The following is a 27,500-nucleotide window of genomic DNA, read 5'->3' on the forward strand; positions in this document are numbered from 1 at the left end:
TTTTAAATACATAAGGACATGTGGTACCTAGGGTACAGTACTTGAGTAAATGTACTCTCATTCTACCACTGATTTTATCTCTATATTTTAACTCCTGCTCTGCACTATTTTGTCTTGGATTCTAATTTTTTACTTGGTTGATTTTCATTTCCAAGGACTGCTTCTCTGTAATTGTTGTGAACATGACAATAAATAACTTCAAACTGCATTTTCTGGGATTTTCTTGCTGTAGGAGGCAGCCCAGGCCCTGATATATGCTGGCATGGCAGGGTCCAAACTGGAGGGAATCCAGGACAAAGTGAACGAGTACTTGGATCGAGTCCAAGCCCTCCACAATGCTGGTAAGCTCACCTGATAAAACACTCTGCGGATCCACTGCTTTATTTTGCTGTTCCTAGTTTTCATCGTCAGAGTTGAGCTGAGACTGCATTTTGATTTGCATACTTGCACAACTAGAGTGAAAGATACACGCAGCATTGCATTCCCAATGCATTCTTTTTGGGAATTCAAACACGGAAGACAAACAAAAAACCCCAAATACATATCATCAAAAAAATGGACACTTTGGCAGTGAATTTGAAAGGTTTCTGTTAAACATGAACAGCAGGAGTTTTTCTGTCTTTACTGTGTTTCCAGCGTCAGATGTTATTATTCATCCCTCAAACTACTGTCCCCCTGAAGGTAAACAAATCAGATTTTAAGTCTCTTTAAGAGGTGAGGTGCTTGTGATTAGTAATAAGTCAGCAATTGTTCCGGACAGTTACTGAATAGGCCCTGAAGACATCCTTTCTCATTTGCTGTCTGACTACTTTTTTCCTGACTCTTCTCACACTATGGGTACGTGTGTGTGTGCGTGCGCATGCGTGTGTGTGTGCGTGTGTGTGTGCATGCGTGCGCATGTGGGTGTGTGCATGTGTGTGCGAGCGTGTGTGTGCTGTGCCCATGGGTGTGCCCACAGAGACTGTGGGAGGGACTGTTACTGCTGTTTTCTGTGAAATAAAAGGCCAATGTTCCTGTAACAGCAGCTCTAAAGTGAGGAGTAGATTTGAGTTTTTTCGTAGTTGTTTATAAAGTTTTACTTTTGTAATGCATCCAGAAAAAGTTAACTACCCAGTCCTGATTTGGTTACAGGAAGAAGTGCTGTAGCTTAAGGGCCCTGACACACCAACCAGACGGGCCGACCGTCCGTCGGCAGAAAAGCCAGTCGGACTGATCAGTCGGGTCCCGAGGTCCAAAAAGTGCCTCAGAACACACTGAGGCGACGCCGACTTGAGCGCACGCTCTGTGCGTGCGCAAAACGTAATACGTCTCCATAGCAGCAGGCGGCGCTGCTCTGTATTGTTTCCATTAACAGTCTGATTATTTCCCAGAAAATGAAAACCGGCAGCTGATTGGACGAACGCGTCATGTGGTTCTTTTTTCTCCGGAAATTCACAGCCAGACTGTCATGGCGGCTTGTTCAGAATACGATCTCATATTGTACTAAAATAGTTCACCGAAACGTGTTTCTGAAAACATTTTAAGCGAGAAATAGGCCATGCAGTTGCTGAATCTGTCTTCATTTCAGATTGACAAAGGTCAGTTTAAAAGATTTTCGTCAGATTTTAAGCGGCTCATCCGCTCCCCATTTCCAGGTGAGTCCCGACTGCCCTGCCCTAACCCTGAACATGTCGGGTCGGCCCAAATGAATGCCGACGGCTCCTCAGACGGCCGACGGCACGGGACACACCGAACAGACTCGAGTCACCGACCTCGCCAGACGGTCCGACGCCCGATTATCAGGCTGGTGTGTCTTCTCTCTAAGAATAACTCCAGTCTTTTGAAACCAAATGATTCCACTGTCGTTTGTTATATATTGGGTGGACAAAATATCAGAAACAACCTCTCAGTGTAACACAATCCAGTCCAACAGCAGCACAAACTGCAGCCTCCAAAATGACCGTACAGTTGAATCGACACCTATGGAAAGAAGTTTCAACAACAAATAGAATATTTCTAACTTTCATGGAGGTAGGATTTGTTGCAGGGCTGCTGTGTTAGCCTTCATCAGTTTTGACTTGGTGCACCCTAATAAACTGTCAACTTGGTGTAAGTGCTACTTCAGTATTATTCAAAAGATTAAATTCAATTGTGACACATAACTTATAAAATTATGACGCTAGCTGACACTAGCTTAGATCCTGTTTCAGCATCCCCTCTGTTAAGCAAGGAGAAACGGGAATAAACAGAGCTTGAGTCTTGATGGTGGACTGTGGCATTCTGGGTCGTGGAGATAAGAAGATTGAACAGCACCAAACACTTAATCCCTTCTTAAACTGGATCCCCGTCCAACCAGCACCTTAATTCCTTCTTACTGTACGTACACACTGCCGCCGACTTGAGCTGCAAAGAAGCTCTGGCCGCCCTGTCAAGGACGCTTGTCAAAAAGTACGGGGAAGCTGTTTGACGCTTTGGCCGCTCTGACGTAGCAGCATTCTATGTTCGATCATGGAAAAAGCTCAAGCAGTTGCCGCTGCTTGCCGCTGAACCGCGTCATAGCTCATTACCATAAAGTTGACCTACTTTCAACTTTCTGATTGACGCTCTGGTCGCTCAAAACGCCCAAAACGTGACGCCGACATGTTTTGCCACTTCTTGCAGCTAAGAGAAGCAGCTTCCATTGAAAATGAATGACTTCCGGTATCTTTAGAAGCTCAAGTCGGTGGCGGTGTGTACGTACAGTTAAAGGACAATTCCTGCGCAAAATGAACCTAGATGTTAATAACACATGGGTACAGAGTCGACCGTTCTCTGGGATATGTTTTCACGCTAATCGAATGTGACCAGTTTTAGCGCAAACCGCTAATTAGCTTGTAACGCTAGTAGTCGGGGCACGGGTAAAGTAAAAAGAATTTGCCATTTCTATACCACTAACAAGGCTCAAAATAGCACCACACTTCCACGGTAGCATAATGAGGGTCCCTGCATGTAAATCGAAGCATTGAGAACTTTGTAAGTGTACAGACAGTTTATTAAAAAGATAGATTATAAAGACAGTACCGTTTGCGTATACAGGCAGGCGCCATCTTGGGAAAGCAGTCACGACCAGTCGAACCACGAACGTCGTGCTTGAGCTACGTTACTGGTTAACGGTACTGTCTTTATAGACTATCTTTTTAATAAACTGTCTCTACACTTACAAAGTTCTCAATGCTTCAGTTTACATGCAGGGACCCTCATTATGCTACCGTGGAAGTGTGGTGCTATTTTAAGCCTTGTTAGTGGTGTAGAAATAGAGATTTCTTTTTACTTTACCCATGCCCCGACGACTAGCATTACAAGCTAATTAGCGGTTTGCGATAAAACAGGTCACATTCGATTAGCATGAAAACATATCCCAGAGAACGGTCGACAACCCATGTGTTATTAACCCCTAGGTTCATTTATTGCCGGAACTGTCCTTTTAAACTGGATCCCCGTCCAACCAGCCATGGCTGACTGAACTGTGTGCAAATGAAATGTTTTCGAAGCCAAACATGGACAATAAAATGCAACAAACCTGCAACAATATTAGGAGTCAGAGGGCCGAACGTACGATCTCTCGACAAAGTATCTGTTCTGTGCTCTACTAACCATTCCTTCCCCTGACCTTTGACCCCAGTCCAGGCCCAGAAGAGCGACCCGCTGAAGTCACGGCAGCATGTGGACCTGGAGCGAGCCCACTTCCTGGTCACCCAGGCTTTCGAGGAAGACGAGAAGGGAAATGATGATGAAGCCATTGAACTGTACACCCAGGCTGTGGAGCTGTGCATAAGCACGGTAGCTCTGTCTTCTCTCTCTCTGTGTCAGCACTATCTCAGTCCCAGTGACTGACCTTTAGGCCTGTAACAATTATTACATAATTGTCTAAATGTCAATTTTTTTATATATATATAATAGCGGTTTCTTTGTTTAACCACAATTAATTGCTAATATTAGCTAAGGTCTTAAGGCATATGACTGGTAATTGTTGATTTAGTTTAGATATGTCAACTATTTACACAAGTGATTATTGGTCGGACTATATATTTTAATTATTATTTTTATTGTTAGTTGTTGGCACAACTAACGTGACCATATACACGTTCATAGCAACAGAAATTACAAGGGGAGGATACAGTTAGAAAAAAGTGTTTAATGATAATAAAGAGGTGTGGTTCACGCCATTGGCTGTGTACCTGTGTTATCACATTATCTGGGTCACATGACAACGAAATAACCAGAAGATGTATCCTGGGATTCATTCAAAACTTGAATTTGCTTGAAAAAGTAATGAATAAAATAAACATTTTGAAATTTGACCGAAAAAGACAATTATATTGTTAATTGCAATCATTGGTGAGACTATTAATTGTACGGCGACGTTTTGAATTGTTGCAGCTCTACTAACCTTTACTCCCTCACATAACCCCTGCCTACTTTACACATTTGTTCCTCCTTCTGTGTTTGCGACAGTCCAACGAGACGTCGGACCAGGCACTGCAGACCAAGCTGAAGCAGCTGGCGCGTCAGGCTTTAGACAGGTACTTATTAGAAAATTAGCATTAATCCTCCTTGTTGTAAGCCAGAATCCCCACTGAATGAGGCTGAATGAGGCCCTGAAATATAAAAAAGTTGTTATGATTGTTTTGTGTATTTTTTTCTTAAAGTGCTCATATTATTCTCATTGTCCGATTCATAATTGTATTTAGAGGTTGAATCAGAATAGGTTTAGATGGTTTAATTTTTTTTAAAACATATTTTTGTTGTACTGCACATTGCTGCAGCTCCTCTTTTCACCCTGTGTGTTGAGCTCTCTGTTTTAGCTACAGAGTGAGACATCACACTTCTGTTCTATCTTTGTTGGGAGTCGCACATGCTCAGTAGCTAGGTAAGCACTGCTAGCTAATCAGAAGCAGAGTATGAGGGCGTGCCACACTAGCAGCTAGGTGAGCATTATAACGTGTGTTACAAAGTGACCACGTTTGTCTCTGAAGTAAAGGCTGGACTACAATAGAGCTGTTTGGAGCAGTTTGTGAACAGTGTTTTCTGTTGGAGATGGTAAGTCCCTTTGGGGTGGACTTTGGACTTTTTCACTTTGTAAACCTATAACATGGACAAAAAAGATATATAACACAATAAAGGAAAGGGAAAACGCCAAATAGCATAATATGAGCACTTAAAATGTTTTCTTCTTTTTATGAATGAATGAAGAGTTTATTTAATTCACATAAATGTGAATGGTGTATTATTAGGAAGTTTACATTATAATGAACAAAGCACGACAATTTGTGTGAATATGCAATTGACAAAAACATTATTATACACGTTTACCCCAATCCTTTTCACATAATATAACTCACAATCAACAACTGAAAAAGGAACAGGCTGAAGCCTATGAAGGCTTATTTTTGCCTATCCTATACAATCCATAAAATAACCCAGAATATTAGCAATATGACAGAAACAAAAGAAGAAACAAAAATGAATTAAATAACTTTGAATCTAAATTATAGTCCTTTATTTTTTTGTTATTGCCAGAAATAACTGACTTTATTTTTCCAGATTCAATTAAACAAACCTCTCCCCTATGTTGTGTCAGGGCGGAGGGTCTTAAAGAATCCCAGTCCAAATCAACTCCAACTCAGGACAGGACGGGGCCTGCTGGAGCCAAGCCCAGCAGTGGTGCCAGTTCTGGGGGGCCGGTCCGCCAGTTCTTCCCCCTCGGGCCAGACTTCAGCCTCAATGACCGACAACAAGCCCAGCCGGTCCGGGCGGTGCAGTCCAGCGAGCCCCAGGGTCAGCGCTACACGTCGGAGGAGATCGAGGTGCTCAGGTGAGGCGGCTGGTGGAATCTCTTGTCCAATGATACGACTTCAGAAGGATTTACACAGATCCTGGTAGACCTGGAAAACTCTTTAACCCTCCTGTTTTTTAAAAATGTCTATCAGAAATATGGGTTTCTTTTTAACCAAATTACCACCAAAAAAAGGATGGATTCCATACAACGCTCTTTGCAAATACAGTTGATCACTTTCATTGAATTTCGGGTGAAAATTGAAATGGTTTCAAATCAGCATCCTGACTAAACTTATCCACTCAACATACGTTCCTCTGATCTTAACTATTAGTCAAAAAAAATCATAATGTCTGCTTTTTTAACTCAAATATTAGGTATAATTCTATATAAATGTGGTTTATTGACCAAGAATTCCAAAAAGTAGTGTAAAACTAGTGGTAGTAAGTTGGTGTTAGTGAAAACTAAAAAAAACTTTGTCAAATGTCGAAAAAAGGGTAAAACAAAAAGAGTTAATTTTTTTTGACCCGGGAGGACAACACAAGGGTTAATACTACTTTGCATTCAGGGTAAAAGTCCTGGAAAAAGACAGTTGACCAAAGCAATTAGTTGCGTGGAAATGTTTTCAAGCTGTATTGAAATTCTGATTGCTGTATAAATACTCACAGGGGTCAGCATACATGTCTGATTCAATTCAATTCAATTTAGTTGTCATTGACACAATGTGCAGGCACATGTATGTAACGAAATTTAGGTCATTGCTTTCCAACAAACAGTGCGCATACACAGTAGATTAAAAAACAAGACATTAACATTTACAGACTCAGGATGATTGTGAATTACATTATATTATAAACGTGCAAGTTTTGTAAATGTACTTGTGCAAATGGTATAGTATATATTAAAGTGCAGTAACGGGAGAAGGAAGGGGCAGAGGGGAGGGATCTAAGTAAAGTCCAGCGGATAGCCAGGTTCAGATGGGTGACAGCTACAGCTTGGGGGAAGAAACAGTTTCTGAGCCTGATAGTGCGGGCTTTGAGACTTCAGACGGAGACGAGATAAATTTGAAAAAGCGTGCATCACATTCTCAGTGCCTGAATATGTGATTGTTTGTGAATGTGTGACTGTTAAAAGGCTTTTAAAGGTGACATCAAATACAAACTATTCAGACACAATGTGACCTATTTTTTGATATTAAAACTGGACTGAAAAAGAAACAAAGTTAATGTCGGATTCCCAATTTAGTTCAGGACTTCCTTTACCCATTTTGTAGAATATTTCACGAGTAGCATCTTTGACATAGACTAACCCACTTCCAGCAAATACATATAAGTATTGGTCATTAAAAATGGAAATGTTTGTTTTTTTGGAGTGCGAAATCTGTTACATTTAAAAGAATCCTGTTAAATCAGAAAAAAAAGTGCAAAATGTCTGGAAAATTAATTACTCTGGCGCCGTCTGGTGGTGGTGTGACAGCCACAGAAAAAGAAATGTTCATCACACCAAAGACAAGTCTGAAATAGTTTCTCATAGTTTCTCACAAGCCACAGTACCGACTATATTCCACTGTTAGCTGCTCTGTAACACCAAACCTTTTCTTAATTTTCAGGAGTACATCTACAATCAATGGAATAGCCTATGTGCCCTTCATGAGTGTGGACCTGAGGGAAAGATTTGCCTTTCCTGTCCCTTTCTCGTGAGTTTTTTATTATTATTTCATGTAATATGTTTTTCCAGGTTAGCAGTGCCGTGTCAAAGCTAATTTATGCCGTTCAAGCTGATCCAGCCAAGTGTAACGGATGTGTACTCTCTCTCTCTTGCGTTGTGTTGTGTTACAGACGAATCCGTCGCTCTTCGTTGGCTATCACAGCCGTTTATTCTGGTAAACAGTAGAATAGTGTCTCACAATCACATTCGTCACCATAAAGAGCTCCAGTTAGCATGAAACAGGCTACAGCAGACTGGTGATAAGTGTTACACATGATATTAACAAAATACCAGTGTGGAATCACAAAAATAGACAACTGTACCTGGTAAACAGTAGAATAGTGTCTCACAATCACATTCGTCACCATAAAGAGCTCCAGTTAGCTAAAATGAAAATAGAAACTATCAGTTTACTGTTGCTACGGTTGTATCATAAAAGTTAGGTTATCAAGCTAGGCTAACCAGACTAGCAAGCTAGCACAACGTGGCAAGGTTTTTCATTTAAGCTAAAACAAAAGAAACAAAACAAAACTGGCCTCTAATATAAAATTTGAGACCTCCCGTGTGGATATACTACATGCACATCATATACTACATAACATTATCACAACAAACACATTTACCTAACTATAACAGTGGAGCTCAATGTATGCGACTTACCATGAAACAGGCTACAGCAGACTGGTGATAAGTGTGTAGGAATTTACCCTAAAGTCTGCAGAATAGCACCAATAGATGGCGCTCATGTTACATAAAAAGCCTGTCTCATATGGGAACTACTAGCCAAATGAAAAGTTACCTTTTAATGGCAAGTGGAATTATTAACTCCGCTACACAAGGATCGGCTTTACGTTTTCAAATTCAGTTCAGAGTTGTTCTTCCTCTACATCTGTCCTTCCATTTTATAAAAAAGTGCTTTGTTCTCTGTGTTAGCACTGTCATATCTGTCATATGTTAACGGGAAAAAAAGCCAAATACCTAAGATGCCAACTTTTCCCACATGGAAAGAGGTTTCTGCTGTGTAGTGTAGTTTTTTAATCGGTCATGTCAAACTGTCATTAATACATTTATCTGTATCTGTTTATTCTGGGGACACTAAAAGGTTTCTATCAATGTGCCTAACATGTAAAATATACACGTGTCACGACAACAAAATTTTGGTTTTATTAGAATGCTTTAGTGTTCTGACGGATGCCTAAAAAGCTCCAGAAATTCTTCAAGAAACACTGGTGATCTCTCTAAAAAGTCGAAACCATAGACTGGATATAAAGATGGACGACATGTCTCCGCATCTTACCACTGTAGAAAAGTGAAGCCAAAGTATTCCAGATGCGGGCGCTGCCATCTTGTAATTTTAAAGCCAGAATCTGTGCAGTAGTAATCAGGCGGTGTAGCCGCGGTATCAAAGTCCTGCCTATACACCAGCCTGACCAATCTCGAGTCATAGTGCGTTCCATTTACCTCGGAACTCGCAAGCCTGAAGCTGGGAATGACGTCACACCCGAGTTGAATGCGTTACATTTACAAGTCGGATTTTCATTGTTTTCATTGGCTAGCCAGGTTAGCCATTGTTAGCAATGCCAGTTTATAACAACGCATTACGCTGTTTGTTTTCACACAAAAAACAGCGTAGCAACCTGTCCACAGGTAGAAGATGGACAGGACTGTGTGTACGACTGATTACATGAGACACAAATAAGACAGAAGTGCTAACTGTATGTTACTACTAGAGATGTTCCAATACCGATACCAGTATCGGTATCGGCTCCGATACTGCCTAAAACGCTGGTATCGGTATCGGGAAGTACTGGAGTTAATGCACCGATCTGATACCACGTAATAAAGCCCTTTTAACTGACTGTCAAACTGGATAATAGAAGAAAGTTCTGGGGCGTTCATTGTTTGTGTTTGTTCATGTTTCACAAAGAGTTTAACCTGAGCCAGACTGACAACAAAGATAGAAATCATATCACATCCATACAGGGATAGTAGTATACAGCTGTTAAAACATAAAATATATGACACACTGGTATCGGATCAGTACTCGGTATCAGCCGATATGCAAGTTCAGGTATCAGAATTGGTATTGGGAAGCAAAAAATGGTATCGGGCCATCTCTAGTTACTACAGCTTTCACAACTGTTGATGCACGTGGTAGCCATGTTGGGTTTTGAGCCTGGGGTACTTGGTGGTTTCCCGAGTTCCGAGCTCGGAAATCCGAGGCCAGAGGGGTGTGTTTCCGACTTTGACCTCGGAAAATCGGATTTCCGAGTACAAATGGAACGCCCTATCAATCCCAGCTGTCAATCATGACGTTTCAGACCGTTTTTTTTATAGCATTAAATTACTTATTGAAACCAATCTGATCAGAAAAATGAACGCTTGAACAAACATCAGCGTGATCACAACTACCTAAAATGACAGAAACCATCTTTGGAAAAAAAATTATAAGAGGTGTCCTTGATTGTTTTCGTTTGGTCCATGTCCCATCTGCTAACAGAGGGGGCGGGGTTTATGAACTATAGTGCAGCCAGCCACCAGGAGGCGATCCAGATGTTGTGGCTTCTTATAGTCTTTGCAACATGGTTTTAGAGGCTTTGCCAAGAAGACTCAAACTATTGGTAAACAGAGTACTTGTCAGCACAAAATATGAACAATCTGCAGCTTAACTCCAATATCAGTATTTGCTGTAAAAATCATTCTGTAGGTTTTAAATGCACTTTGGTGTGTTGGACAAACAGAGAATGAGTGGCTGGCTGTGTTGGTGAATCTGAACTAATTGGTTCAACACAGTTTTTAACTCTTTTCTCGTTTTTATTCTTCTCAACAGGGACAAAACAGGGAAACTGGCACTGTCACCCAAACAGAAAGCCATCTTCTCCCGCTGGGTCCGGCCAGACGAGATCTGCAATAACCCCACCATGATCATGTCTGTGTCCAGCTTCAGCATCAAACAGGTCAGATGAGCAGCCGCAGTCAGTGGATCCAGCCAGATGCTGAACACTTAACACTTTCTCAACTTTCTTTTATTGTTTTGTAGGGTCTTGCTTGTAAACTATTAATATATCATCATGTTTATTAATGGAAAATATGTTCCCCATCTACAGTGCTAAGCATAAGTGAATACACCCATGCTAAAGTTGACTAAAAAGAGAGGAATAAAAAATCATCTTTAGGAAATTGATCTTAATGCCTTAATTAAAAAAATGAGCAAAATTCCAAACTTTAAGGACACCAATTTTCTTTGTGAATGAATAATGTATCGTAAATAAATAAATGTTCTTCCTTAAAATACAGGGGGCATAAGTCAATACACCGCTATGTTCAATTCCCATAGAGGCAGGCAGATTTTTGTTCTTAAAGGCCAGTTATTTCATGGATCCAGGATACTATGCATCCTGATAAAGTTCCCTTGGCCTTTGGAATTAAAATACCCCCACATCATCACATACCCTTCACCATACCTAGAGATTGGCATGGTTTTATATCAGTTAGCCTAATAGCTGCTTTGATTTGCATTGAGAGATGATCTTATGGAAAGTACCCCATGCCAATCTCTAGGTATGGTGAAGGGTATGTGATGATGTGGGGGTATGGTGAAGGGTATGTGATGATGTGGGGCTATTTTAATTCCAAAGGCCAAGGGAAATTTATCAGGATGCATAGTATCCTGGATCCATGAAATAACTGGCCTTTAAAAACAAAAATCTGCCTTCCTCTATGGGAATTTAACATAGGGCTGTACTTACTTATGCCCCCTGTATTTTAAGGAAGAACATTTATTTAAGGAAATTGGTGTCCTTAAAGGTTGGATTTTTCCTCATTTTTTTAAATTAAGGCATTAAGATAAATTTCCAAAAGATGATTTTTTATTCCTCTTTTTAGTCAACTTTAGCATGGGTGTATTCACTTATGCTTAGCACTGTAGTTATACTTTAATTTGCTCTGCACCGGTTAATTTTTAATGGCATCACTAATGGCTGACAGTCATCAACCTCTGAGGGTTTACGCTGGCACTAATGCCATTAATTATGTGCTTGAAAAGTGACAAACTGATTTAATAACATTTTTTTTTTTAATAGTTATTGTGTATTGCCTCTGGAAGCAAGCACCCAAGAGAGAGAGGGAGTGTGTTTACTGGTACAATTACAAACGCACTTATTTTTTTTACAGTCCATTGAACACACTCATTTCTGGCAAAAACAAGCAAGAAAAAGTCACGACTGATAAAATGACAGACATCCTTTTTTATTCTCAATGGTGGTGGATTTAGCACCTGTAGTGGGTTTTGTGCCCATATGATTTCAGTTTCAGTTTGGTTGACTCGTGCATCCGTGTCAGTATGAGTGTTAATTTAGTACGTTCTGTATTTACTGGATGTATGAACTTGTTTAAATTCAGACAGTAGAGGGCACACTGTTCTCACAGATCAGGATCTCCATGGTACGAACGATAGAGTATAAACATTGAACTCTCAAGGGCCAAACAATATTAAATGTTAAATATATTTTACTGTCAAACTTGTTTTGTGTTTCTTTTATGTCAATGTATTCTGTAATATTTAAGGAGACTGTCTGTCATACAAATGCAGCTTTATCTCAGGTTCACACACACATTAAAAAGTTAACTTTGACTAGTATAATTAATGTGATCTTCTCTCCTTTTGTCCAGACGGTGGTTTCCGACTGTTCGTTTGTGGCGTCGCTAGCCATCAGCGCGGCGTACGAGAGGCGCTACAACAAGAAACTCATCACCAGGTACTGAATATAGCTTTTATGTTTGACATGTATTGTTTTCTGATGGCAGATACGTGTACATACGGTAAGTTTTTCACATGAAGTGGCAGTATTTTGTGCTTTTGTTTCAGACCAACATAAAATATTCAGCTTTTAATATTCCATGTATGTATTGTCATATTTTGTCTTAAACAAACAACATTTGATGACCTAGAAATTGAAAATTAATTGTAAAACACATTGTCTAAACAATGATTGGAGAACTAATCAGCATCACATCCATTATATTTGTAGTGAAGAGGATTAGGGCCACGTGTAAAAATGTATTTGGGACTTTGATTGTCTTATTTTAAATATTCAATAAAAAGCAGCTTCTCACTTTTTAAATAAAGGAAGAAGAAAATGTTATAAGCATATGCATATTCAAAAAATTAAGATAAAGATAATATCTGACCTTTAGACTTGAATTGAGTGTGTTTGTTCTTCTAGGTTCTCTTCTATAGGTGGCTTGTCGGTCTAGGGGTATGATTCTCACTTAGGGTGCGAGAAGCCTCTCGAAAACCAGATGATACATCTCAAGGGGTCTATTCTAATAAACAAATTTGAATATTTATATTTTGTGTTCTTGTATGTTACAGCGTCATCTTCCCCCAGAACCGACGAGGGGAACCGGAGTATAACCCCTGTGGGAAGTACATGGTCAAGCTTCACATCAACGGAGTTCCCAGGAAGGTAAAAGACAAATCGGCACAGCCTGTTCACCGGTAGAGCCTGTTCACCTGTGGAGCCTGTTCACCTGTAGAGATAAAACACTAAGGGGGAGCTACAAAACACAACATACAGCAGAATATAGCACTTTGTAAATGCATGTTCTACACACATTTTGACAAAAGGTGCCAGTAGTGTGCTGGTTTGCAAATATTCCTCCTTTCCTGTTTGTGAATGGAAAGGATAACTTTTGCTATCAAAATTGTTTTTCAAGAAGTGAAGGTGATAAACTTGCCAAACGATAAGGAAAGCAAATATAACAGTAAGAATGGTCTTAAAGCTTTAGTGTGTAACTTTTTGATATTAAAGGTGCTCTAAGCGATGTTGGGTGATGGCACTTCTTGTTGACGTTTGAAGTATTGTCAAACAAAACGGAGGCTAGCTAGCCCCTCCCTCCTCCTCATCCCGTCCCCTCTCCCTCCCTTCTGTGCTTCCACGCACTAACCCCCCAACCCCCACCCTCAAATCCTTCTTGTCGGTTATTGGCTGGAAGACTGTTTGTTATGTTTGGTGGTGCAGGTTGGCGCAGTTTGTTTTTGTTGCTGTTTGTGGAGCCTGGGCTGTCTACAGAGACAGCGTTTTTTTACAGTGTGTTCAGGGGACAGGCAGCTAGCTGATAGTGAGGAGATGTTTGCTGTCAAAAAAAAATAAATGTTGTAGCCTAAAAAACGCGTGACATCGCTTAGAGCACCTTTTAATGAACGTCTGCTACATTCAAATCCATTGCCAAATGAGTTGCTACAAAGCTAATTAAGACTCAGCTCCACACAACTCTCTCTGTGTTTCTCAGTATGACTATGTTCAGAAGATTGTGTTGTCTGGTGAATTTCCCCGTGCAGAAACTCAAGTGAAGATAATGACCTCTTCTGAAGAGTCCATCATGTTTTTTTAATCCTCCGTGTCCTCCTTGGTTACTAGCAACTGCAAGGAGGAGGGGTGGGGGCGGTGCACGATCACGGAAGGCTTGTGTCATGTGGACGCGCTGACAGTGGTATTGTCATTGCTTAGAATTCCTAATGGGGGCGACAGAAACTACGCACTATAGCTTTAATTTGCAGAAATGTGAATTGCGTATTATCAGGCAGCCTAATGAATTAAAAATGCAAAGTAAAACATCAGTTTTTATTTAGTTAATAACGGTTTCATTGATGTGTTATTCAATTTACTATCAAATATATCTTACATTTTTAAGGTTTAAAATTCTTCTCCTATTCACATATACTATATTCACACACACACTCAGGATATAGACAAGTATCTAAGTTAAAGTCTTGATCTTTTTATCATCACTCCAACTCATCTGTACGACCTGCATCTGCCCCCCCGCTGCAGGTGATTATAGACGACTACCTGCCGGTGGATCATAACGGGGAGCTGCTGTGCTCCTACTCCAGCAACAGGAACGAGCTCTGGGTCTCCCTGATAGAGAAGGCCTACATGAAGGTGATGGGAGGCTACGACTTTCCTGGCTCCAACTCGGTGAGTGAAGGTGGAGAAACTTAGTCTAGAAATCTAGACACACCCTAGCGGCAGCAAATGTAATTTGCAGCCAGGGTCAGTCTAGCAACTCTCTGTTGGCTTGCGAGCTGGAAAAACCAAATTCTGGTCAGGCCAATCACATCGTGTATAGAGTCGGTGGGTATAATGACGGCAGAGTTACGACGGTTCCGCGTGAATTCCCTGCTACTTGATTGAATTCTAAATATAAAAAAAAAAATACAACAAAATTTCCTGCCACTTGTAAACAAAGAAGATGGCTGCTGCTGCTGGCGAACAGCGGTCTTTCGAATCGGCTTTAGCCGCGACTCTGGAATACTTGTAGGAACAAAGAACGGCACTGAAGTCATTCTTAAAAAAGGGAGATGTGTTCGGAGTTTTGGCGACCGGATATGGCAAAAGATTAATCTATCAACTAGCGTTGCTCTGGTTGGTTGTAGCGCTATCCTATTGCGTGCAGAGGGAATTTGAAAGACAACCGTTTATCCCGCCCCTCGGATTGAGCCCTGCCAATGGTGACTTCCCAGACCCAACATCTCGATGTTGGGTTTGGCTTGTCAGGCTAGGAGAAACCAGGAGATGCAACTATTTTTTTCAAACTGCATAGAGTCCACCACTACAAGACCCAGATAAATGTGATCAAAGAAATAATTTAGAGCAGGGATTTTCAAAGAATGAGGAGCAAAAATCTGTGTGACAGAGCTTCAAATTTTAAAATAGTATTTTTAAAGGTATTCAGAGAGTCATTTATGTATCTTTCATTAAATTAGACAGACTTGGCAAGTCTATATTTTTGTTTGTAATAAAACTAGGGCTGTCAAACGTTTTTTTTTTTTTTAAAAGCGATTAATCGCTGAATTTCTATAGTTAATCGCGATTAATCACGTTTTATCACATGATTAACATTCTATTATTTTGCATTTCAGAACAGTTTTTAAGTACATATTAACAATGGAAAGCCATTCTTACCAGTGTATCTTGACTGGGAATCAAATGAATGCGAAGAAAGTTACTTTATGAAGTTGACTTTAAGATTTGTAATTGTATATTATTTATTAACTGTAAACAAAAGAAAAATGTGTGAATCTGTCATTATTGCACAATTCCTCCAAGTACCTACCTAAAATCCCTATCCTTCCAGAGTCAATATAGTGTGCAGTAACTTCTAAATAATGTTGATTACTCACTGACGTCCAGTGATCACCGGTTAATGAGACAGCGTTTGCACTTTGCAGCAGTTCCAGTGTGGCTGCTTTCTCCGTGTGGTACAGGCTGTGTATGCGTGAAAACTACTGTCCTCCTCGACGGCAATGTATAAGACGGGTCAGAACATGCCAACCGTAGTACGTCTTTAAGACCCGAGTCTTCTACGATGCTGACGGGTCTGCATTTAGTTGCCACCCATTTCACAAGAGCTGTAGTCATTTTTTTGGATTTGGTTTCATTAACAGGTCGGCGAGTAGCACTCTCCAAAATAGTGCTTTGCCTGAGCCTGCTAGCATCAACCTGAGTCACGTTAATTAGCTCGTAGGTGGTAATTTGGCTTTACACAACGTGCATGTGGCTTTCGACTTCTGAGCCGTCCGGTAGTTTTGGAAAATAAAAAGCACCATTCAGAATTGTGTTGCTGCTGTGTTTCTCCATCATGCCTGCAGCAGTAGGATGTGTTACGAGGAAGTATGGCAGCTTGATGGTAAGTAAAGGTGCGGCAAAGGGTCAAAATAATAGCTTGTTAGGCACGACGCGAAGCCGAGTGAAGTGTAAAATAAATTAATAAATGGCGACATGCGATTTAAAAAAAAATGAACACGTTATGCTCGGCCCTTAATCGCATCGCGATTAAGGCGTTAATGCTGCTAGCCCTAAATAAAACACATCTTCCAGGTTTTGAAAATGTTTGAAACTGCTCAAAATCTGCAAAATAGGTTTTCAAAAAATATTGGTAGGCATATTTTGGCCAGCTGCTCTCAGCAGACATAATACTGAATGCAAACCAAAGTCTGATGTTTGTCGAGAAATTTGGTCTTTGGAAAAAGTCTTTTATATTTGTTCTCTGTTACAGAACATCGATCTGCACGCGCTCACCGGCTGGATCCCCGAACGCATCGCTATGCACTCAGACAATCAGTCATTCAGCAAGGACGACACTTTCCGTATGCTCTACCAGAGGTGAGGAACACACAAGCAGCTTTCCTTGTCCTTTTAACTCATCCTTTTCCCCTCTGAACATGTGGCTTAATCTCTGCTTTTGTTCTCTTATCTCTCTCCCTGTTGCTAGGTTTCACAGAGGTGACGTCCTTGTCACCACGGCAACGGGGGTGATGACAGAGGAAGAAGGGGAGAAATGGGGTTTAGTGCCAACACACGCCTACGCTGTTCTTGACATCAGGGATCACAAGGTTAGAATAAATAAAGTAGCATTAGCATGTCAGCATGCACTTTTATATTTATCCTTAAAGGGTATATGGAAAACATAAGCTTTAATGATACATTTGGAACACAGCGATGGATGTTAGTAGTGAATTCAGATTAATTTGAATTGAAATGCAACGGTGTGATGGTAAAGTGAGTGTCACCCACCTCTAGGGCTGGGTTAAAATAACTGATTCTCCAATTAAAATCCATCTTTGTTTGAGTGATCTGAAATCCATTAATAAAATCCCAAAATGGATCTTTTAATATGTCAATATAATTATAAAAATAAGTCCTGTTATGTATTAAGTACTTAAAACAACCCATTTTTTAGTCAGTTCTTAAAGGTGCTCTAAGCGATGTCACGTGTTTTTTAGGCTACAACATTTTTTGTCACATACAGCAAACATCTCCTCACTATCCGCTAGCTGCCTGTCACCTGAACACACTGTAAAAAAACGCGGTCTCTGTAGACAGCCCAGGCTCCACAAATGGCACAAAAACAAACTGTGCCAACCTGCACCACCAAACATAACAAACAGTCTTCCAGCCAATAACCGACAAGAAGGATTTGGGTGTGGGTGTGGGGGGTTAGTGCGTGGAAGCACAGAAGGGAGGGAGAGGGGACGGGATGAGGAGGAGGGAGGGGCGAGCTAGCCTCCTTTTTGTTTGAAACGTCAACAAGAAGTGCCGTCACCCAACATCGCTTAGAGCACCTTTAATGCAAACAATAACTGGTGCATTGTAAAAAATATTTGAGGGTTGCTTCTTGCTTTTAAATTTACAGCATCATTTCCGAGAATCTCTTTTGTATCCAAGCAAAATTTACAGCATCATTTCCGAGAATCTCTTTTGTATCCAAGCAAAATTTACAGCATCATTTCCGAGAATCTCTTTTGTATCCAAGCAAAATTTGTTTTGTAAATGAAATTGTCCTAACCTAATTGATATTGAATCGAAAATGTAATCGAATCGGAATCGAATTGATTCGCAAAATCATTGGCTATACCAAGCCCTTCCCACCACCCAAATGAAAGCTGTTGTTAGGATAATTATTTATCAAAGAATGGACAAAATCACTGGAGTTCTCTTAAAAGTTCATTTACTTGCAGCAAGTAGAGTCAGTTTCAGCATAAGTACAGAAAGTGACTGCCGATAGTCTTTAACAGTAGCTTTTTATAGGGAAAAGGGAGTAATTATCACACATAGAGAAACGTTCTTATCTCTGGTCAGGCTTTACGTCTCCTCCGCATGTCCTGCCCTCAGGGGTTTTCGGTGCTTTCCACAAGGTCAGTGATAATCATGATTATCACATGAGAAACAGAAATGGATGCACACTTTCTTATGCAAATAGTTTAACACTAAAATGAAGCAAAGACTAGAGCAAGCATAACGTTTCTAACAGTTGTTCAATCAGGAAAATCCACAGCCTGTATGGCCAGTGGATACATTGCCTGTCCTTCCATCTTCTGCATCTAAGTGCCATTATGTCTGCGGGTGTGTTGTTCTTGTAGGGAATGCGTTTCCTGCAGCTGAAGAATCCGTGGAGTCACCTGCGGTGGAAGGGCCGTTACAGCGAGCGTGACGAGAAGAACTGGACACCCGAACTCCTCAAGTACCTCAACTTTGACCCCAAAACGGCACAGAAGTTTGACAATGGTATTCCCGTATTCTATTCCTAAATGCAATACCTACAATATGGACAGAAAAACCAAAATGTTCCACTGTGTGTTATTTGGTGCGGTTGCTCATTGTGACAAATGGTGGAGCATCAGTCAAATCACAACAAAAATATACAAACTCAGGGAAATCTGCTTTTTTATATCATCCAAGGTCAGTTCTTACTTAGTCTATATCCTTCGCTTTCCACTTCCGGGATTGCTCCGGTGCTGCAGGAAATTCCGCCGGATGCATGTACTGTATTTTCCGTACCCTTCCACTTTCTTTGTGTTTGAATTTTAAATCTGGTGGATTTCTGAGGACTAATGTTAACTGCTCCTCAGATCTCCTAGACTATCTGTCCAATCTGAGTTTTCTCTCGCACGACTATTTTGCAGCGGCTCTGTGCGGAGTTTAGCACCGCCCATGACGATTCTGATGACTGATGTTGTCCTCCCATCCCAGAATGCTACGTGGAGTAGCCAGACCCTCCTTCAGCGCGCTTTGGAGGACGGTCTGGCAAAGCAAGACTAGTTCTTACTGTGTCGTACGGCTGTGCAAGTAATCAAATTTTGGTTGTGATTTTGATTTCAGCTCCTAATGATCACAAAAACTATGTATTGGAGAAAAACTTTTATTTTGCACATTACGTTTTGCAAGTCAACTCTTATTATGTCTTGTCTTCGGAGTGACCCTCACACTTTCGCCCCTCGCGAAGGCTAAACTCGCTCAGCCAATAGTCAGTGAGGTCCTGTTTTATTTTTTTTCTAGAAATTCTTTATTTTTCGGCTTTTCCGCCTTTAATTTTGACAGGACGGCTAGGTGAGAAAGGGGAGAGAGGGGGAAGACATGCAGGAAACTGTCACAGGTCGGATTCGAACCCCGTACCTCTGCGTCGAGGCATAAACCTCTCAGTATATGTGCGCCTGCTCTACCCACTGATCCAACCCGGCCACAGCGAGGTCCTGTTTGTGGTACCTGGTGGCATTTAAAAATCAGCGCGAGGAAATATGGCGTGAGGGAGAGAAGCAAGAATGGGAGAGCAAATTCCATTGTCTGGGAACAGTTCGGAATTGAGGACTCTGACATGGAGCAGAAACATCTTTCCAAATGTCAATGAGTAATCGTGTTAAATAATCGTGATTTCACATTGACCAAAATAATCGTGATTATGATTTTTTTTCCCACAATCGAGCAGCCCTACTGTGTCATAGTGTTACTTTTTGAAACATGAGGGATGGGGCATCGGAGCGAAACAGGGAAAAGCAGTCGTCCACCACTGTACAGTCGAGGTACAGTCCCCAGCAGCGGGGCTTCTGATGTGGCAGGGCGCTCCATCAAATACTAATCATACATATATTTTGCTCCGTGTTGCTCTCCAGGTGTTTTCTGGATCGCCTGGGAGGACCTTTGTCAGTACTATGATGTCATCTACCTGAGCTGGAACCCCGCCCTGTTCAAAGACTCCTCCTGTATTCACAGGTGTGTGTGTGTGTGTGTGTATATATGTGTGTGTATAAATGTGTGTGTGTGTGTGTGTGTGTGTGTGTGTGTGTGTGTGTGCAGATGAGAGACAGACAGAGAGAAAGATCCAGAAGATCATTGTTTATTATTTATAATATGACTGCTAATAATATGACTATAATAGTATAGTATACTATAATAATATGACTAAGGGAAGCTGAAGTTTTAGATTAGGGCTGCACGATATGAGGAAAATATCTAATTGCGATTATTTAGACTGATATTGTGATGATTCACGATATTGGAGGGAATGATCGTTTTTTGTATCATTATTCTCATTTTCATAAAAAAAAATTAAAATGATCGTAGTGTGATTTTTTGCGAGGATCTGCACCAAACAAAGATTTTTTTCTTTAGTCTGTAGGATATGATTTGTAGGCCGGGACATCTCTGCAGCACCACAATACTTCATTCAGAATGGTTTGATACATATTTTGCCTTTAACAAATATTGCGCCCCTCTGCGATTTAGATATTTCACTAGTCCACATTGCGATTTCGAGACAATTGCGATTAATTGTGCAGCCCTATGTTAGATCACTTTTATATTTCCTGCTATCAAGTATCATCGTGTGTATTTGTTGAATGTAAATTCTCTTCAACGTAAGAGCTGTCACAACAACAAAGAGTGTGTATGCTCAGGGCTGTGGTCTGTGTCCCGTCTACAGTAGCTGGGATGGGAAGCAGGGCCCAGTGAAGGACGTCTACAGTCTGGCCAACAATCCCCAGTACAAGCTGGAGGTCCAGTGTCCGACAGGGGGAGCTGCTGTGTGGGTGCTGCTCACCAGACACATCACTGACAAGGTAGACATGCAGAGCTGGGAGACATTAACAAAAAAAGTCATATCATGTTATAATTGTGTTTTAATGTTATATTGTAAGGTTGCACTTTTATCTAATGACTGTTTTTTGTTCAGGATGATTTTGCACAAAACAGGGAGTTCATCACTCTTGTTGTTTACAAGACGGATGGGAAGAAGGTTTACTACCCAGGTAAGGTTTGATAGATACCTGAGAACAGTAGTTCCCAAAGTGGGGTCATTGAGAGGTTTCCAGGGAGGGCCCCAACAAAAGGGGGAATAATACATTTTCACTATAATTTCATCCATAAGTAACACAAATACAGAATATATGGTTTTTTTGGTCATGGGTTTCATACACCTTCTTTAATAAAACATCTAAAAGCAAAAAACCTACCAGATGGGGGACCCTGCTGGGACAACATCTTATGAAATGGGGGTCCGTTGTCCAATTTGTGTCAGTTTAGGGGTCTTTCATGTGGAAAGGTTTGGGCACCACTGCCTTAGCAGACGTGAGCTGTGAGAGTCGTACCAAAGATGTGTGGCATGTGGCCGGGTTAGCTCAGTTGGTAGAGCAGGCGCACGTATGTAGAGGTTTACTCCTTAACGCAGCGGCCGTGGGTTCAACTTCGACCTGCGGCCCTTTGCTGCACGTCATTCCCCCTCTCTCTCCCCTTTCATGTCTTCATCAAAAAAGATGTGTGGCAGCAGGAGTTTAAACTTCTTTATTTCTGCCCCACAGTCACACACAACAAGGTCAGATGCCTGGAAGAAAGATTACTGTAGTCCATGACAAACCCCTGACATTACTCTACTCAGTAGACATATAGACAGAAATAGTTCACCCTACAATAAAACGCCACCAAACCTTTTACTTTCATGAAAAACAGACAGATATTTAAAGCTATAGTGCGTAGTTTCTGTTGCCCCCTCATGAGGAATTGCAACAAAACTGTCGACACGTCCATATGACGCAGTTGCAAATATTAAATTTGAATTAAAAAAACATGATGGACTCTTCAGAAGCGGTAATTATCTTCACTCGAGTCACCAGACGACACAATCTTCTGAACATAGCCATATTGAGAAATACAGAGAGAGTTGTGTGGAGCTGATAGTCTTAATTAGCTTTTTAGCAACTCATTTGGCAATGGCTTGAATGTAACAGATGTTCATTAATATCAAAAAGTTACGCACTAAAGCTTTAAGAAAAACTCAGCAGTGTTAAAAAAACAAGGTGTCAGCTCTGCTAACATCTGGTTGTTCACTATGAATGAACTGCTCTGGTTCCCTCCACAGCGGACCCCCCTCCTTACATCGACGGCATCCGCATCAACAGCCCGCACTACCTGACCAAGATGAGGCTGACCAGCGCAGGAACACACACCTTCACACTGGTGGTTTCCCAGTACGAGAAACAGAACACCATCAACTACACACTGCGGGTGAGAAAGACTTTTTTTAAATCTCCAGTTTTCGAGATCAGCCAAAGAAAGCGTTTTGTTAAATGAGGTACGTTTTATACATGAAGTGTACACGTTTTTTTTTACACCGATACTTGACTGTTACAACCAATGCCACAAAGCAGATCATAGGTTTGTAGATGGGTCTTCCAAGCATCCATTTGTTTGTGTGTTAGTAGTTCAGTATATGTAAAATAATACAGTATAAAAAAAAGACTCCAAACCTGCTGCACTCAGCATGTCTGCTTTTGTTTTTGTCAAATGTGCATATTGCAGGTTTACAGTTGCTTCTCTTCTCTCGCCTTCACTTGTGTGTGTGTGTGTGTGTGTGTGTGTGTGTGTGTGTGTGTGTGTGTGTGTGTGTGTGTGTGTGTGTGTGTGTGTGGGTGTGTGTGTGTGTGTGTGACCCAAATATATTTTTTTAGTCATTTATAATGCATGGATCCTTTTGCTAACTGCAGCATGGACTGTAGATAAGTGTTTATATGGAAATTACTCATTTAAAAATAACATTGCACCCTATACACATGTATGTTTTGATGTGTGGTGATGTATGATGTGTGTGTAACAGCTGATCTTCTTTAACCACTGCAAGCTCTCTCTCTCTCTCTGTCTCTCTCTCTCTCTCTCTCTCTCTCTCTCTCTCTCTCTCTCTCTCTCTCTCTCTCTCTCTGTCTCTCTGTCTCTCTCTCTCTCTCTCTCTCTCTCTCTCTCTCTCTCTCTCTCTCTCTCTCTGTCTCTCTGTCTCTCTCTCTCTCTGTCTCTGTCTCTCTCTCTCTCTCTCTCTCTCTCTCTCTCTCTCTCTCTCTGTCTCTTTGTGTCTCTCTCTCTCTCTGTCTGTCTCTCTCTCTCTCTCTCTCTCTCTCTCTCTCTCTCTCTCTCTCTGTCTCTTTGTGTCTCTCTCTCTCTCTCTCTCTCTCTCTCTCTCTCTCTCTCTCTCTCTCTCTCTCTCTGTCTCTTTGTGTCTCTCTCTCTCTCTCTCTCTCTCTCCACCAATCCAACAACGCTCTCCCCTCACCTCAGATCAGTGTTTCTCTTTGAAAATTGCCTGGAGAATATCTGACTCAACTCTCTCTCTCTCTCTCTCTCTCTCTCTCTCTCTCTCTCTCTCTCTCTCTCTTGTTCGCTGAGTTTCCACCAGAGATCAAAGCAGGAAACATGATTTATTTCCTGATGTTTCTTTCACCAAAGCAGCGCTGATATGAAAGACTTATTTTGTGTGCAGAGAGTCATGAATACATTAACAGAGATATCCATCATTTGGAAACATGGCACACTTTGTCTTACAAATTTGCCAATAACGATGAAGCAATATTAGGAAGAAAGTCTTTTTCTTCTTTGCTCCATAGGTTGTTTCTTTTGTTCTTTAATTCACCAGCTCTTGCCTCAGGACATTGGCTGCTCAAATTCATATTTCTCTATATCTGGTTTATACGACTCCCTCTCCGGTCTTACACCCAACATCTATCTTCTGTTTATTCAAACCTCATCTGCCAAAGATTTCTTTTGTTAGACCAGCTAATGTAGCCAGGCTCCGCCCTCCTACGTACTTCTGCTCCATTTTCATTTTCCTTCAGTACTCCGTCTGGGTTTGCGGTATATTCTTGGGTTTTCTCTACTCTTCAACAGAGTACCCGTCTTCAAGGAAGTTGAGACTTGTCGATTGAGAGTGGCCAGACTCTCTGTACAAATGAAATGTACGAGTCTGGTAGGACCAGGCTACAGCTAATGTACATTTTAAAACAATAGGTTGTGTTTCTCTCCGTAGGTGTACTCCGGATGCAAATTCTCCTTCTCCAAGATCCCAAATCCCTTCACTCAAACCAAAAGGGTACGTTATTCACACACTCCCGTACAAGTAGCTAGACATACTGTTAGGAAACAATCCGATCACCATTGTTTTGTGGTTTCGTATCCTTCATCTACTGGATTAAACCTCCTGTGAGTCGATTCTGAAATCAGTTACAAGCTCGGAGAACAAAGTGACACAAAGCAGGGTTCAGTTCATAGTGTTCAAGGTTACAAGGTTTTATGAGAAACTGAAGGATATACTGTATATATATATATATATATATATATATATATATATATATATATATATATATATATATATATATATATATATATATATATATATATATATATTTACTAACATTCACTTAGATGACGTGAGACTAGATAGATAAAAAAGAGGGCCCAAAGGAGAGGAGGATTGGTTCAAGGTAGGGTCACGCAGTTAAACCTTCAGGAAGGAGTTTTATATCATAAAATAGTATAAGAAAATGATGACGTAAGATTTGTTTTATTAAAGCTATAGTGCATAGTTTCTGTCTCCCCCAATGAGGAATTCTAAGAAATAACAAAACTGTCGGCGCATACACCTGTAGCAACTCATTTGGCAATGGCTTGAATGAATGTAACGGACGCTCCGCTTCAGTTCCTCCGCGCAGAACTGCAGTCGGCTGGCGGGGTGCCAGCCCGGCGAACGGGGCAGAGGCCCGGCGAACAGGGCAGAGAGGCCCGGCGAACAGGGCAGAGGTCCGGCGAACGGGGCAGAGGCCCGGCGAACGGGGCAGAGGCCCGCCTCGCAGCTCGGGTGGAGATCTGGCAGCAGGATGTAGCCGGTCCGTCAATCGGTACACAGGTGGACAACGCTGTTCTTTGAAGTCTTCAAGCCACTTGTCGCTGAAGAAAAATAGGGAGCAGATCTCTGGTCTAGCAGCTGTAATATACAGTAACTGTGGACGTAAGAGAGGCCCGTGCAGGGCACAAGGTGCCCGAAAGAAATCTTCACGACTGCGCATGCGCGAGGGATAAACCCCTTAGCAACAGATCTTCAGCTCACACCGCAAGTCTTAATGCTTAATTCGGATTTTTTGCTCAGATCCGATTTTTTGTTTTATCTGTTCACATTACCTTTTAAAATGAGGCCTATATCAGATTCCAGTGTGAACTATTTGCGGTTTCAAACTGACCCGCATGCGCAAAATAACAATAACAATGAAATCAGACGCAGCACGCTGTTGCACTAAAGTTAGGAAAGGTTATGGAGGATGTAAGCATTTTCACTTTTATTTCAAAATGTTTGTGTAATGGCAGCTATAACATTAATGAGCAGGTGCTGAGGAGGAGAAGAATGGAGAGAAAGAGAGCCATTTTGTTTGCTATTTTTTCAAAAACGGAGCGGTTACAGTATGGTCCTCCTAGTTTTGATTGAATTGAAGTATCTCCCCATACAATAATTAGGTCTAACACCTCACTCTCCCTCCATTGACTTGCTCCATCACTGTTCTCCATTTCGTAGGCCTAGTTAAGTTTTTAATGTTACTCTCTGTGTCTAGGGCTAACTCCTACCGGCGCATAATTGTGACAAATCTCGATGTAGATTGACGTAAAAGTCGCCTTGGTTGTTCACACTGCGGCCGCATTGAAACAAATCAGACCTGGGTCTGATTCAGGACCACATATGGAAGTGGTCTAAATCTGATTTGAAAAAATCAGATCTGGGCAAGATTTGAGTGTTCACACTACTTCTGAAGAAGTCTGACCTGGTCACTTGACAAAAAAAATCTGATTTGGGCCACTTTTGCCTGCAGTCTGAACGTAGCATTAGAGGGGGGAAGCCTATACGAAATAGAACAAACCGTTACGCACTAAAGCTTTAAGATAACGTCAAATCAGACAGCTCACATAGAGGTTATGCTAATAAAAGCCGCAACACAATATAATCAAAAGGTTTAATACATAATAGTATAAGGAAATTATATAACAAGCTATATTTTTATTTAGATAATGTCAAATTACACATGTTGCATAGATTACATGTTAATATAAGCTGTAAAACAAAAACAACAAAAGGTTTAACATAAACAAGTCTTGAAGGGATACCTAAGTCTAATTGGTGATGGGACAGAAGTGGAAGGGAAGTGTTAGAGTTTATGATACAAATTTAACATTTGAAGAATGAAAACAGATGAGAGGCTTTGTTTTGTTGTGTGTATGTAACATATTCACAACACATACATCATTAGTTTTATAGTGCACTTTAATCTTTAGTCATTGTGTTTGCGTCTCTGCTGCTGTCCTCAGATCAACGGCCAGTGGAAGGGGCCGAGCGCTGGAGGCTGTGGGAACTATAAGGATTCATACAAACACAACCCCATCTATCAGATCAACCTGGAGCGGCCGGGACCGCTGCTCGTCGAGCTCCGAGGATCCAGGTCAGGCTGACAAAACCCGGGAATGATTAAAGGTCCCATCACATGGTCTTTGGATGCTTTTATATAGGCCTTAGTGGTCCCCTAATACTGTATCTGAAGTCTCTTTTATATAGGCCTTAGTGGTCCCCTAATACTGTATCTGAAGTCTCTTTTATATAGACCTTAGTGGTCCCCTAATACTGTATCTGAAGTCTCTTTTATATAGGCCTTAGTGGTCCCCTAATACTGTATCTGAAGTCTCTTTTATATAGGCCTTAGTGGTCCCCTAATACTGTATCTGAAGTCTCTTTTATATAGATCTTAGTGGTCCCCTAATACTGTATCTGAAGTCTCTTTTATATAGGCCTTAGTGGTCCCCTAATACTGTATCTGAAGTCTCTTTTATATAGACCTTAGTGGTCCCCTAATACTGTATCTGAAGTCTCTTTTATATAGACCTTAGTGGTCCCATAATACTGTATCTGAAGTCTCTTTTATATAGACCTTAGTGGTCCCCTTATACTGTATCTGAAGTCTCTTTTATATAGACCTTAGTGGTCCCCTAATACTGTATCTGAAGTCTCTTTTATATAGACCTTAGTGGTCCCCTTATACTGTATCTGAAGTCTCTTTTATATAGACCTTAGTGGTCCCCTTATACTGTATCTGAAGTCTCTTTTATATAGGCCTTAGTGGTCCCATAATACTGTATCTGAAGTCTCTTTCCCATAATGCCTCCTTGGTGCAGAATTACAGCCACTAGAGCCAGTCACACAATGAGCTTTCCTTAGGATGTGCCATTTCTGTGTCTGTAGCTATTGAGGAGGAGAGGGGGGGGGCAAGGTGGAGGGTGGGGGTGTGGCCTTGACCAACTGCCACTTTACTCGTTTGAAAGCCATGATGTCTCTCTCTCTCTTTCTCATGGGCAGGCCTAATTCTCTG

The 27,500-nt window shown here is 41.1% G+C and overlaps 1 protein-coding gene across 2 annotated transcripts in view; it reads left to right on the forward strand.

Moving 5' to 3' along the window:
• Window positions 1-27,500, forward strand: part of capn7 (calpain 7) — a 38,823-nt gene that overhangs the window by 1,048 nt on the left and 10,275 nt on the right. For both annotated transcript variants that reach the window (XM_036006296.1, XM_036006297.1), the window contains exons 2-19: window positions 233-341; window positions 3,641-3,798; window positions 4,474-4,541; window positions 5,600-5,833; window positions 7,404-7,490; window positions 10,332-10,458; window positions 12,173-12,258; window positions 12,876-12,969; window positions 14,338-14,484; window positions 16,565-16,671; window positions 16,781-16,901; window positions 18,429-18,573; window positions 19,956-20,055; window positions 20,765-20,900; window positions 21,014-21,089; window positions 22,196-22,341; window positions 24,128-24,190; window positions 26,449-26,579. In XM_036006296.1, the coding sequence (XP_035862189.1) occupies window positions 233-341; window positions 3,641-3,798; window positions 4,474-4,541; window positions 5,600-5,833; window positions 7,404-7,490; window positions 10,332-10,458; window positions 12,173-12,258; window positions 12,876-12,969; window positions 14,338-14,484; window positions 16,565-16,671; window positions 16,781-16,901; window positions 18,429-18,573; window positions 19,956-20,055; window positions 20,765-20,900; window positions 21,014-21,089; window positions 22,196-22,341; window positions 24,128-24,190; window positions 26,449-26,579 (2,135 nt within the window). The remainder of the gene's footprint in view (window positions 1-232; window positions 342-3,640; window positions 3,799-4,473; window positions 4,542-5,599; window positions 5,834-7,403; window positions 7,491-10,331; window positions 10,459-12,172; window positions 12,259-12,875; window positions 12,970-14,337; window positions 14,485-16,564; window positions 16,672-16,780; window positions 16,902-18,428; window positions 18,574-19,955; window positions 20,056-20,764; window positions 20,901-21,013; window positions 21,090-22,195; window positions 22,342-24,127; window positions 24,191-26,448; window positions 26,580-27,500) is intronic.

The sequence above is a fragment of the Sander lucioperca genome, chromosome 10, assembly GCF_008315115.2.
Source record: "Sander lucioperca isolate FBNREF2018 chromosome 10, SLUC_FBN_1.2, whole genome shotgun sequence".
Lineage (NCBI taxonomy): Eukaryota > Metazoa > Chordata > Actinopteri > Perciformes > Percidae > Sander > Sander lucioperca.